This window comes from Rhododendron vialii, chromosome 12a, assembly GCF_030253575.1.
Source record: "Rhododendron vialii isolate Sample 1 chromosome 12a, ASM3025357v1".
Lineage (NCBI taxonomy): Eukaryota > Viridiplantae > Streptophyta > Magnoliopsida > Ericales > Ericaceae > Rhododendron > Rhododendron vialii.
Window position 1 is genome coordinate 27,737,416 of NC_080568.1, and position 12,045 is coordinate 27,749,460.

Sequence of the window (12,045 nt, forward strand, 5' to 3'; positions counted from 1 at the left end):
TGTCAGCAGCTTGTGCATAGCACAGACAAACTTGGGAAACAAGTACACTTTATACAACCTAAGAAATAAACCCCAAAGAGGGTAACTCTGACTACGGCCAAATGACACTAACCGGTCCTCTATTTTGTAGGTTGTCCAAGGGAAGGAGAGGGCAACTCGAAGGAAGGGATCAGACCCGCTGAGAACCGAGTAAATCACCCCATCACAGGGTCCACGATCGTTCTAGTGTGAATCAAACAAACATCAAGAGGCTTGTAAAAGAATAATAAAGCAGAGGAATTATCTATACTGTTTTTCGTTATTGAGTTCCTCTAAAAAAATAATACATCAGAGTAATATACATAATGCGGCTTGTTTTATACCCAGAAAATAGATATTACAACAATGCTCAAGAAAAATCTCTTGCAACTCCAGGAGCTTCTTGAAAATCAAACTAAACAATACTAAAACAATGATAGCGGGCAAGAAATCGAATTTAGAACACATCCAGAACCCAAGAAAAAAACGCGAGCCGACACACATCCACAAGAGTCATTCACACAAGCCAGCTTGCGTTGACAATCAGCTTTGTTATTGAATTGCGCAGGTTTGGGCTTCTAATCTCAGGTAAACGAGTGCCTTGCTTATCCTCTGCCGTAATGAATTCCAAAAGGACACAATGAACGATGGGTTACAACAAACTAAAGTCATCATTCAGTTGAGGAAATGAAAAATAAAATGTATTGAATACCGAGATGGCATTACAATTATAATCATAAAACGTATCCAGGGAAAAAAAAGAGAGGAAACTGCAACCAAAAATGGCCATGGCATTTCTGAGAAAGATGACATACATATGGCACCCGTAAAGGACACATAAATAAGGAACACAGGGTAACCACTACAATCATCCTAAAGTTAGACCATTATTGTAAGAATTATGGCAATTCAATGTAGTCAACAAAGTGATCACAATCAGCCATGCATGAAACCAATGCTAGAAATTCGTAGGAAAAATTATGACGCAATACCTGATTCGTATCTCTTTCTCGAAGGAGTTCCAATTTTTCTGATGGCCTTCGTCTTGTAAGAGTAGTAAGCTGTAATTAAGCATATGCATCAACAATGTGACCACAAAACCATACTCCGGTTCAAGATAAATTATGAAAATGATGTTAACCAAAAGGACAACTTATGAACACGGATACCCAGAAACTGTAGAGCTCAGGATCCCGTGTTGTGGGCATCATCGATTCCAATTCATCAAGTTCTAGGAGTCTCGCCCTATCTGCCCACAAACTCATCATGAAACAGTAGAGCTGATTAAGGAGAGGAGCGAATACGATTGCTCAAGTCAAAAATTATTTACAATTAGTTAATGATTATTGGTAGCAGAATGCTTAGATTTTGAGGGGTACATGGCCCTGCCAGGGCCCACTCTAAATAGAACACCGCACACAAGTTCCTCAATTACATGATCATTGGCATTACTCTTTCACTTCATGCTCTGCCGGGTCACCCGGAACAATAATGATAAATGATTAAATAGCATCTATGTTGACTTTGACATACCAAGTTGAGATCCTGATAGTCCAACTAGTATTATAAAAGCAACAAATTGCAAGGTACGTTCCAGACTATCATTAGATTCACCACTTTCAGTCAATCTCTACCTTGTCGTTGCTGTGCTTCTTCTCGAGCTGTCTTCATCCATGATTGAGCATATTCAGCTGCAGCATTGATTACTTCCTGTAACTACGAGCATCCAGAAATTAGTCAGAGGAACCATTACACCGCAGTTAAAAGCATCGCCGTCATTGTAAATGAAAAAAAATACAAACACTCAACCACGTACTGGATGATTTAAACAAGCAAAAAAAAACCCAGTATAATAGCAAACACAAAACGTGGTAAATCTTTTATTGAACACAAAAAGTACCAAATGCTTGCAGTGTTACACAACACAGGGATACCGGAACACACATAAGCACCCAAAATGCAGAGAGACCACGCTTTAACATGATTAGGCAATTGACTATGTCTAGCAGATTTCAATTATCTAGAAGAGGATACAAATCACTCACAATTCCAAACGCCAAAGTGCGCACCCAACCCACTCTCAATTGTTTCTATATGATGATTTAGCCCTATACAATGCTATCAACTTATAGGAGAAGTAATGGAGCTGTTCACTTCCACGCTTGAAGAGATTTTCTCCAAGCTCATTTAAGCTGGAGCATGCTTGATCTTGTCAACGAAGACTGTGGGTTATCGGAAGGTTGAATTGGAGCCAACATTGATTTCAACACGAGGGAAATCTCCAACATAGTGTTGCCCACTTGGAAAATAATCAAAAAGAAAAGAGGAAGTTGAACGCTAATTAGATGACATCATGACATGCAGGCCTCATGAACCAAGGTAAAGAAAGGCAGAAAAGTTGCAACCAAGATCCTCCCCGTAGGGCTTTGAGGTATACATTCAATAAGACTGTCGGCTTGATTTTTTAGGCCTTGGACGCAGTTTAGGAACATAATAGATGGAAGTCAAAGTGTAACACTTACATCTTCTCTCTGTGTTGTTCCTGCGCTTGGAGATATATCACGAACCCATTCAATTTCAGCCACACGATACCTGTATACATAATGGCACACGAAATCAAAGTGAACTTCAAAAGCCAAACAACTGAATAAAATGCCAATAATATGAGAAGCCACCATAATAGATAATTGACATTTAAAAGCGCTAATAAACTAACCCATCTTGATCCCAATCCCGAAGAACGCGGAATCTCCTGCGACTTTCAAGCTGCAATTTATTGCACCCATGTTAGACAATCAGAATTAGTGAAGATGAAAAAGGAACGTCGTGTTAAGTTATCACTTGTCGCAAAAGCTTAAACTGTTAGGAAAACAGGCCCAACAATATATACTAAGCTAATCCAACACCCTCCCAAATGTGCAACCCTGTATAGCACATGGAGATTGAAAGAGAATAGAATGCGAAGGGGAGAATCAAAACAGGGGACAAATGCCAACGGAGAGACTTGAACCCATAACCTACCAAAAACCAAAGCTCTAATACCATGTGAAGTAACCAATTGTACCTAGAAGCTCTAACCATTGGGAAATGGAACCAACATCATACTACCAGGAGATCGTAAGGAAAAGAAAGAAAGAAAAACCCACATGGCCATGTCCCAGATAGACCAAAAAAAGAAACCAAACCGACACTAGCACCAGGAGATCATAAGGGTAGCCCATAGCTTGCAAGGCGAAGGTTTTTTTTTGGGAATATCTGTAAAGAAAAGGTGTCTTAATGCCATTTCTTCCATTTATCATCAAATGTCTCCAACTTAATGCATTAACCGATTAAATAGTTGCGGGCCACAAAACCAGCCTTCTGAGATAAGAATAATGAATTCCTTTCCTTGAGTCTTTGTTAATGAAGCTTCCATTCCTAACTGAATCACTACCCACATGCTCCTTGTTAGAAGGAGCCTCTCTGCTTAAAATTGTGCATTTGAACAGTGATGGATATCAAAATGGTGCTTCTTCAGTGAACAATGAAGAATCAGCAATATGCGAAGTACCAATTTCCCACACAAAAACACCACCTCTCAGAGTTTCTATGAAGCACTCACAAAGACATTAAATCACATGCACAGGCTCCACAAGCATAAAAAATGTCCTTCTGAAGTACAGACTAAACAAAAACATCCTTGAACATAAACCCCAACCAGTCTTTGAGGTGGGATGTTACAAGCGAAAGTCTATCATATCAATTGGGTTCACAGTTCCAACTTATAGTAGCGGATAGCCTACTCACTCTTCCCAGTCAGGTCAAAGTTTTTGCTCTTTGTTGTTACTTACGATGCATGATCCAACCGCAAAACATAAGCATTTCGGTAGTTTTTTTTTTTTGCTCGGCCATAAGCATTTCGGTAGTTACTATGGCATTGACAGTTAAAACTGATTACCAGAGTGGGCATTAGTCCTATCCATTCCAGGGATCTCACTAAGGTGTGCAGAATGAACTCGCCTTTCAGAGTTGAAGGTTATGAAAATTTGATAGGAAGTCCACACTCCCACAACTAGACAAGAAATAAGCAAGAGATTTTCAACAGGGATGTCGGGTGCAATGGCTGGATTGAGTTCTAAACAGATGTTAAGAATCCACCACCTAAACATTTCTTTCCTGTATTTCACAAAAGGGCTTCTGTTATATAAACCTCGGATAAGCAAGAAAGATACAACATCCAAAACAGCAGCAAACTGGTTTAGGCTTTACCATTGTCAGGGAGTATTACTACATGATACAGGGAACAAACGGTAAACACAAAAATAAGCAACAAAATTGTATTGATACTTCACCTCAAGAAAGAAGCGTCCATCTGGAAGTGGTTCACACCTGCAGGAAAAGAAACGAAACGAAAAATATTGTCACAAATACGAGATTGAAAATTCTATTTCAAAAGAGTTAGAAGCGGTTCATTTAAAACACCACCTACTCAGTGATCTCCACTTCACATGCAAAATCAGCTATTGAACCTGTTCTAGAATCAGGGATAACCTACAGAACAATATAGAGGTCACAGCCAGAAGTAGTGAGTGAACAATACACCAACAAATGCTTCAAGAAGAATGCAAACGAATGGACCGTAGACACCTACCATTCCCATGCGGCGATTTCCTTCCATTACTCTCCTGACCTGTAAATCACGTACATAAGAAAACATTAACAATGAGACTACTTTAATCTACACAACGAAGACAAAAAAAATTGTCTGGTAAACTATGGTTGTGATTAAGTTTGAAATGACTATTAGAGCATAGAGATAAAATGAGGGAGAGTGCCACGCGTGCAACTAAGTTTTTTCTCCGTAAAGCAACTTAACAGAGATTAATAGCATTAAGATTGAAACAAGATTAAAAACTCGTAATTTCAGTTGAATTTTTATTGCTTAAAAAAAATTGGGTTCAATCTGTTACTACTTGCTAGGGTCAAACTCGGGGTTATCATGTGACATTCCCTCAACGATGTGATGTATCCATATCCATTGACATAGAACAGATATAATACGGAGTACCAATTATCAGCTGAAATTGGAATATGCAACTTCAAATCCTATATTTTCTTACGGAATGTCAGGGAGTGAAATGTAGACAATGACTCCAACAAGGGCGGTTCATTAATGGGCTAATGAGAGGAGTTTCAAATAGTGGGAAACACCAAGCAAGGCAGAGAAGCCTTTGCATATTTTTCACAGAAACAAAACACTAAGGAAATTCTGTCCGCATAGAAGTAATGCCAGTGCCAGTCGACCTGGTTGCCTTTTCGATTTCACTCAGTATTGGAAACATGTTGGAATACAAGTGCAATGCTTCATTGCATAGTTAGAAACTTGTTGCTAACTTTCTATTTATAAAAAATTAAATGTATACGCTGACAGCATGTTATGCGGAAAAGCAATGTCACTATAGTGTACGGCATACCAACACATATAAACTTGTATATGAGAAATAGCCATCGCCAACTCACCATAAGTCTATAGCGAGGCTCAAATATGTTGAGATGAAGCTTCTGGCAAGGTAGGACAACATCCATGACAAAAAGAGGCATAAAATCACCACCAGGGCTTGTCAAACTTTCATTCTCCAGCTTCCTTTCATCATACTCCTCAGGGAAGGTTTTTTTGATAATGTTGTTCAGTGTGAAACTGTTGAACCAAGCTATGTTATACACTATAGACAAATAAGTTAACAAATACTCAGAGTACATCATTCGAAACATTGAAAATACAAATTAGGCAAAAGCGTAACTCAGAAGGAGCATAGGATTGCCATTCCCTCCAAATGAACAGGTTAGCATGTAAAACTCGGCCAAACTTAAATTGACTCTTGAGAAAGATGTTGAGTAATGCATGTTCCTTTCCTTCCACTTTGTGCTTCCTCTATGGATCAACATTAAGTCAGGTGAATGAAACTCAAATCTCAAAACCAAAACCAAAATCGCAATGCACAAACGTTACAATGATGGTGGGATGAATTCCTGCTTCTGGACCAACTACACATGCTCTAATGTCACATTGCTGAGACAAGGATGATAAATAACTACGAATGGTTTGACAGCTAAAAAAAAAAAAAAACTACGAATGTAGGCAGCTCACCTGATAGCACATGTTCTTGGACTAATAAACAGAACAGTTCGGCACAATGGACATCTATTACCTGGCATTTTCAATTCAAGGTCAGAATGGTGAAGTAGGGAAAACGATCCAAATAAAATATACGATCTAACCGATAAAAATGTCTTGTCTCTGAATGTGTTTACTGCAGAAAATCACCTCGGTCCATGGATTGAAACAAACATGAACGACAAAAAGTATGTCCACAAGGAGTTGTAACAGGTTCATAAAGTAACTTCAGGCAAACAGTGCAATCAAAATCATCAGTACGCTCAGGTTTCCCATGGCCTCTACTCCCAATTGTGCTCGCAGTTGTTCTCTCTAAATCCTTAAGAGGATCACTACAAATCACCACAATCAAATATTGAGAAGGAACTTAGGATGTGGGACACGTGACCGTTGGGTATATGTAACTACTCATAGTCATATTTTAAAAATTACTACCTCGTAGGATCTACATGGAGACCTGAAAGAATGACATCCCGGGCTAGCTCATATTTTTCTAACTGCCAATTGAAATGAAGGTAGAGTCAGAAGCCTAATAACCACCTAGAAAATATCATATGAAAATGGGAGGCAATCCTAAACTTGAAACTACTTTGCCAGCACATAAGCATTTAGTGACCACTTGACAAAATAACCATTTGTAGTGATTACTGAGCTGAAATAAAGACAATGAAGCACGGAAATTACTAACCCCCTTTCCCATCCATAGTGAGATCAAATAAAGACATGCGAGTTTGAGCAAAAACTAGAGTTTATTGAATCCACTGTAACAGAAGTAAAGAACATGCAAGAGTTTTGAAACCATGATATTTTACATCTTACTCTATTAGGATGATGGGAGTTGAAATACACGATAACGCTATTACCATAATGAGTGCGCTGGCCTTCAAAATATACGATTTTGTTGAGTCACCTTGAAAGTTCATCACCTTCTCAGCATCCTTCAATGCAAGCTGAGAGATTGTTGTTAAGAGCAAATTTAGTAATACATCCAACAGCCATCAAATGTGGAGGGCAACGTTTTAAACCAACCAAACAAAAAAAAACATCAAGAGATACCTCAGCATGTATTGTAGGATCCAATCCACTCAGTGGACTGTATTCAGAAACTGATGGACGTCTGTGTCTCAGAAATTGGCAAATCCTGGTTGAAGTTCAAGAAATACAAATTGTTATCAGGCGAAAATCTATATAGCAATAAAAAAAAAATTTATAAGAATTCAGACTCATTGGAATGATGGAGGACTATGGAACAACAACTAATCAAAACATAACCACGGCAAAATGTGCAACCTTAGATAAGCAGCACATCGGTTACTGAGAATGACAGGATCACCTGGCTTAACAGAATTAGCTCTTGAATAACAATTGATTGCCTGCACATGAAAAACAAACAGACTATTACAGATATATCAGTGGGACAAGAAATTGGTGTGATATTGAAAAACAAAAGTCACTCTGAGACGTGTCTCGTGGAAAAGTACAGAAGAAGATAATCCTAAACTTACACCTTTCCTCGTGAAAATAAAAACCCAACACAGTCAATAAGTTGCTGCACTAGAAAAGGTATAATTCTACATCACTAAGAATGAAGCTACCCCGAAAATTCCAAGCCCCTCCGCCGCATCATGATCCAACAAATTTCAAGGAATCTAAGAACTATATGATCCTCCCCAGGAAAACAGGGAACTTATGTACCACTCAATTATTTACTCCATTTAATCAGAAAAAAATCCAAGAACCCAGTAAGTCCAGTCATATGCATCCAAAATCCAACTACATATATATACATACGCTAAACATTAACCACTTCTTCGTGTATAGTATATAGTCAAACAATTTACGAGTGTTAGAGCTATAGAAATTAAAATAAAAGGTACTACATTGAAATAGTCCCAATTAGCTCAACAACATCTATTTTCTGAAACTCATTCTAACTTTCGAATCATATGAAACCACAACATTCAAAATTCCCTAAATACCGAAGATAAGGAAATAAATTACAGGTCGAAGGGGAATGGAATACGATTAAGATTACATGTAGAAAACGGGGGAAGAAAAGCCAAGGAGAACTAAAACAGCCAACACCATTTAAGAACAGGATCCAAAACCAGATGACTCGTGACTGAACAAAGAGTAAGAGAACAACCTCTTCGAAGCAATTCTCTCGGAATGCTTGGTTCCCAATCTTCATAAGATCAGAAACATGACGAATTCGCTCTGACGACAATGAAGACTCCCCTTCATTCGTCTGCATTTCAAATCATACTCCCATATAAATATAAAACATACCTTCAAAGATTCAACAAATTCCTCCACACTCAACAAGCAACAACAAAAAAAGTAGGGAAAATTACGGACACATTATTTCTCAGTCTCAACTGAGAAAATTTCTCATTGCTTTAGACTTACTACCTCCGTCCAAAAAGTTTGTTCGGTCAGCAAAACAAGGACTTAAAGTTAATCCATCGTTGTTGACAAAAATTCAACCTTTCTACTGCTAGTAACTAAATATCAACGAGTTCTTGTAATTTATCAATTAAGCTAGAATTTTTCTTGACAAAAATGTATTTTTTAAGTCCTCGTTTGGCAGAATCGTCTTGTCCGGGACGGAGGGGGTACAAAACCGAAAGAAAAACTTCTGGCGTCTTGATGGTGAGTGTGAAGTTTTCTTTGTTGAAAATAACTTCTCTGTATAGAACCGGACCGTGTGTTAAAACAACTCAGTCTCTCGTATAGAATGCATTCGAAAGGGAGATATGATTTCGCTTTGTGTGAGGCTACATTTTATCGGAAACGAACGTCGAAGGAAAAACAAACTCACCTCGACGAAGTCCTCGACGTCTTCGAGCAATTCCGAGCTCAATTCCGTCGGTGAAGCTTCCCCGGCCATTTACAGGAGAGAGAGAGAGAGAGAGAGAGAGAGAGAGAGAGAGAGAGAGGGAGATGAGACTGAGAATCGGAGAATTTAGGACGCTGAAATGGGAAGAGGAAGGTGAAGGAAAGCACTCGTGTTCTTCCCTGCAGCCGCGATTGCATATACGGACTATATGATTTTACGTGCTCTCTCTCTCTCTCTCTCCACATTTCTCTCTCTCTCTCTCTCTATATCTATTCGAATGTAAATTTTATCAGCCATGGGTGGAAACCACAGGGTTTCTACTATTGCATGTGGAAATTACAAGACTTTTTTTGTTACAATTTGAACCATTTATCTTGTAGAATACGTAGGGTAGTATGTCCATGAAAAAAAATCAGCTTGATTGAATGTCAATAGATATATCAAAACTTGAATTTTGGTTTACGGAATGGAGGGTCATAAATTTTAAAGTTAAATTGTTTATGGCATTTCCTAAATCAAAATTCAATTTTTAATATACCTATTGATATCCGACCAAACTCATTTTTTTGCGTAGATATCCTATTATGTGGGCTTTACAAGATGAACGGTTCAGATTATAACAAAAAATGCTTGGTGAGACCCGTAACGAGCTATGGTGAAAAACCAAAGGTTTTCACATGTGGTGGAAAGAATTTTAACTCTATCTATTCATTTCCTTGTCCAAAAAAAAAAAAACTTTGTCTACGGTCCACCTTTGAATGAAAGAAGTAGTTGGTGTGATCGTAGCCGCTCGAAAATATTATTTCTAGTGAATTCATTTTTTTAAATGAACCAAAAAGTATATAACTTTCCGTAAATTTGGATTATCGATTGTCGACGTAAACGACTGCGACTGAACTACAGTCTAAGAAAATGACTTGCGTAGAATGGTTGACGGGTGGTTGGATTGGATTTAGCCGGTACTTCACGTATCAGGAAATTGACGGGGATAAGAGAGTAATGGAGTAGCAGATATTCCGGATCGAGAAAGTACATGTATGCATCCATCAACCACACCTCGCTTATCTGTATGTGGGGCTCCACTTTGTCTGGACCACATATTCTTATGTGCAATTTTACATAAATGTGAAAGGAGGGCGGTTGCTCAACAAGTCGATATAATCACAAGAGTGTATGGCCATACGGAGAGGTACGTCGGGGCTAGTTTTAACTTTTGGAAGCGGGGGGCTGCTGTCCCGATTTCTGTGCCCACTCCGATTTCATTCCGATGATCGGAATTGTTCACTTTGTAGAGCTCGTCGAGTAGAACAACTATGTAAAAAATTAGCTTAATTGGGTATCATTAAGTGCCTGATCGGAGCTCATGTAACTCTCGGTTCTAGGGTTACAGTGGATTCGATCCAGTGTTTCGGATCCATTCTTTTCACGATAAAAAGGTTCCGATCAAGCACTTAATGATATCCAATTAAGCTGATTTTTTTGCATAATTATTCTACTCGACGAGCTCTACAAAGTGAACGATTCCGATCATCGGAGCGAGACCGGAGTGAGCCCAGAAATTGGGCACAGCAACCACCCCCCCTTACCGGAGAAAAATCTTTTCAAGGCAGAGACATAAGATCTCATTAGATTAGGGAAGACATTTTTTGTGGGGTCCACCTCAGGATCCCACAAAAATATAAAAATATATTTATAAATTTTAAAATAATATTTTATAAGGCTTTGTAAAAAATCTGCTCCAAGGTAAGTATTATTTATGGATTCTATGGGTGAAACTGTGCCGTTGAGCAGTTTCTCCCTTACAAATTAAGAAATAATACTTATCGATATTTCTCGGAGTTGATTTTTTACAGGACCCTATAAAATATTAATTTTAAATTTATAAATTTTTTTCTGTATTTTTTTGGGACCCAGGATGGACCCCACAAAAAATATAATGGATGATGTAATAAATAGATGTAGTGTATGTAGCATCCCTCTATTAGCCTTCCCGTCTAGTTTTTAGTTGTTTTGGTCCATTTCGGACAGAAACAAGTGATAGGTTTCGTTCATTTTATGGTATTTGTCGAGAAGAATATCTATGCTGAAAATCATTTTGATCGGACTTCATTTTGCTAGAAAAAACAAATTGTATTTGTGCGAGGGAAAAAAAGGAAAGCCAAATATGAATTGAAACTTCAGATGTCTTTTTTTTTTTTCTTTCTTTCTTTTTTTTCTTTCGCACATGCAACCATCTAGCAAACCGAAAACTAGATGGGACTAGAAGTTAATAAAATTGGACAGAAACCTCTCCGTAGAAGGTTAGAACACTCGCTCTAGCCGTTCCCAAGTCGATATAACAGCGGTTGCATATTTGGAGTAAATAAGATATTTACAATTGTTCCACGATATCAAAGTTGAACATCTTAATTTTCAGAAAATAGTGGTGCAAGGTCACAATTTAATTTGTTCTTTGCTTTCACTTTTTTTTTTTTTTTGGATCAATTCGTTTTACTATTGTATATTTTGTTTCGAACTCTTTTTCTAGTGTCACGAATTCAATAGCAGATGCAAACTAGCCCGGGCACTCTGTTATAGAAGGGAAAAAAAAACCTAACCGACGGACGTAGGGGGCGAGCAGGATGGACCCCTTAAAACTTTAGCCAGTGCCTCATGGCCTCCCATCACTTGAGATAATCACCAGTGCAAAACAGAAAGCCTTCCTTTGAAGCAACTATCCAGTGGACCAAATCTGCAGCCGAAGCCCAACTCTGATCGAACACTAAGCAAAAGCTCTACCAATGAACCAAGAGTCTGATCCCGGACCGGGCGCAATGGGACCCGGATACAGCCCCATTTCGGCTTCAAAAAGGGATACAGCTCGTTCATTTTGTTATGCTCGTCGAATATTCTGATACAAGTTGGCAAGTAAGGTTGGATGTTGTTATTTACATGAATAAAAATGCGTTAGTATTGAAAAAAAATTAACAGCTGATACTATTTATGAAGTAAACGTCAAAAGAAATGCGTGGGAATTTATATGATTATCAATGTC

General features: G+C 38.3%; 1 protein-coding gene across 4 annotated transcripts; it reads right to left on the reverse strand.

The window, feature by feature from the left end:
• Positions 1–266: 266 nt before the first annotated feature.
• On the reverse strand, positions 267–9,264 carry LOC131311459 (uncharacterized). 4 transcript variants are annotated; one of them, XM_058338940.1, is made up of 19 exons: positions 9,101–9,255; positions 8,994–9,068; positions 8,319–8,420; positions 7,463–7,545; positions 7,229–7,313; positions 7,036–7,122; positions 6,608–6,669; positions 6,323–6,504; positions 6,146–6,206; positions 5,518–5,695; positions 4,649–4,687; positions 4,487–4,548; positions 4,350–4,386; positions 2,735–2,784; positions 2,541–2,610; positions 1,653–1,734; positions 1,188–1,267; positions 1,011–1,079; positions 267–630 (listed from the first exon to the last, which is right to left on the reverse strand). In XM_058338940.1, exons 2-19 carry the CDS (start codon positions 9,060–9,062, stop codon positions 571–573), a joined length of 1,458 nt encoding a protein of 485 aa, XP_058194923.1. In that variant the 5' UTR covers positions 9,063–9,068; positions 9,101–9,255; the 3' UTR covers positions 267–570. The 4 variants fall into 4 exon arrangements, with proteins under 4 accessions (XP_058194923.1, XP_058194922.1, XP_058194920.1 ...); XM_058338939.1 differs by having other exon boundaries at positions 8,994–9,076; positions 9,113–9,244; XM_058338937.1 differs by having other exon boundaries at positions 8,994–9,264.
• Between the last annotated feature and the right edge of the window lie 2,781 nt (positions 9,265–12,045).

Excerpts from the sequence above, each read along its gene's own strand:
- LOC131311459 (XM_058338937.1), bottom strand. The coding sequence starts at position 9,062 with ATGGCCGGGGAAGCTTCACCGACGGAATTGAGCTCGGAATTGCTCGAA. Across the intron at positions 6,670-7,035 it reads AGGCCAGCGCACTCATTATG|TTAGAAAAATATGAGCTAGC; the intron begins GTAATAGCGTTA and ends TTCAATTGGCAG. Across the intron at positions 6,505-6,607 it reads CTCCATGTAGATCCTACGAG|TGATCCTCTTAAGGATTTAG; the intron begins GTAGTAATTTTT and ends GGTGATTTGTAG.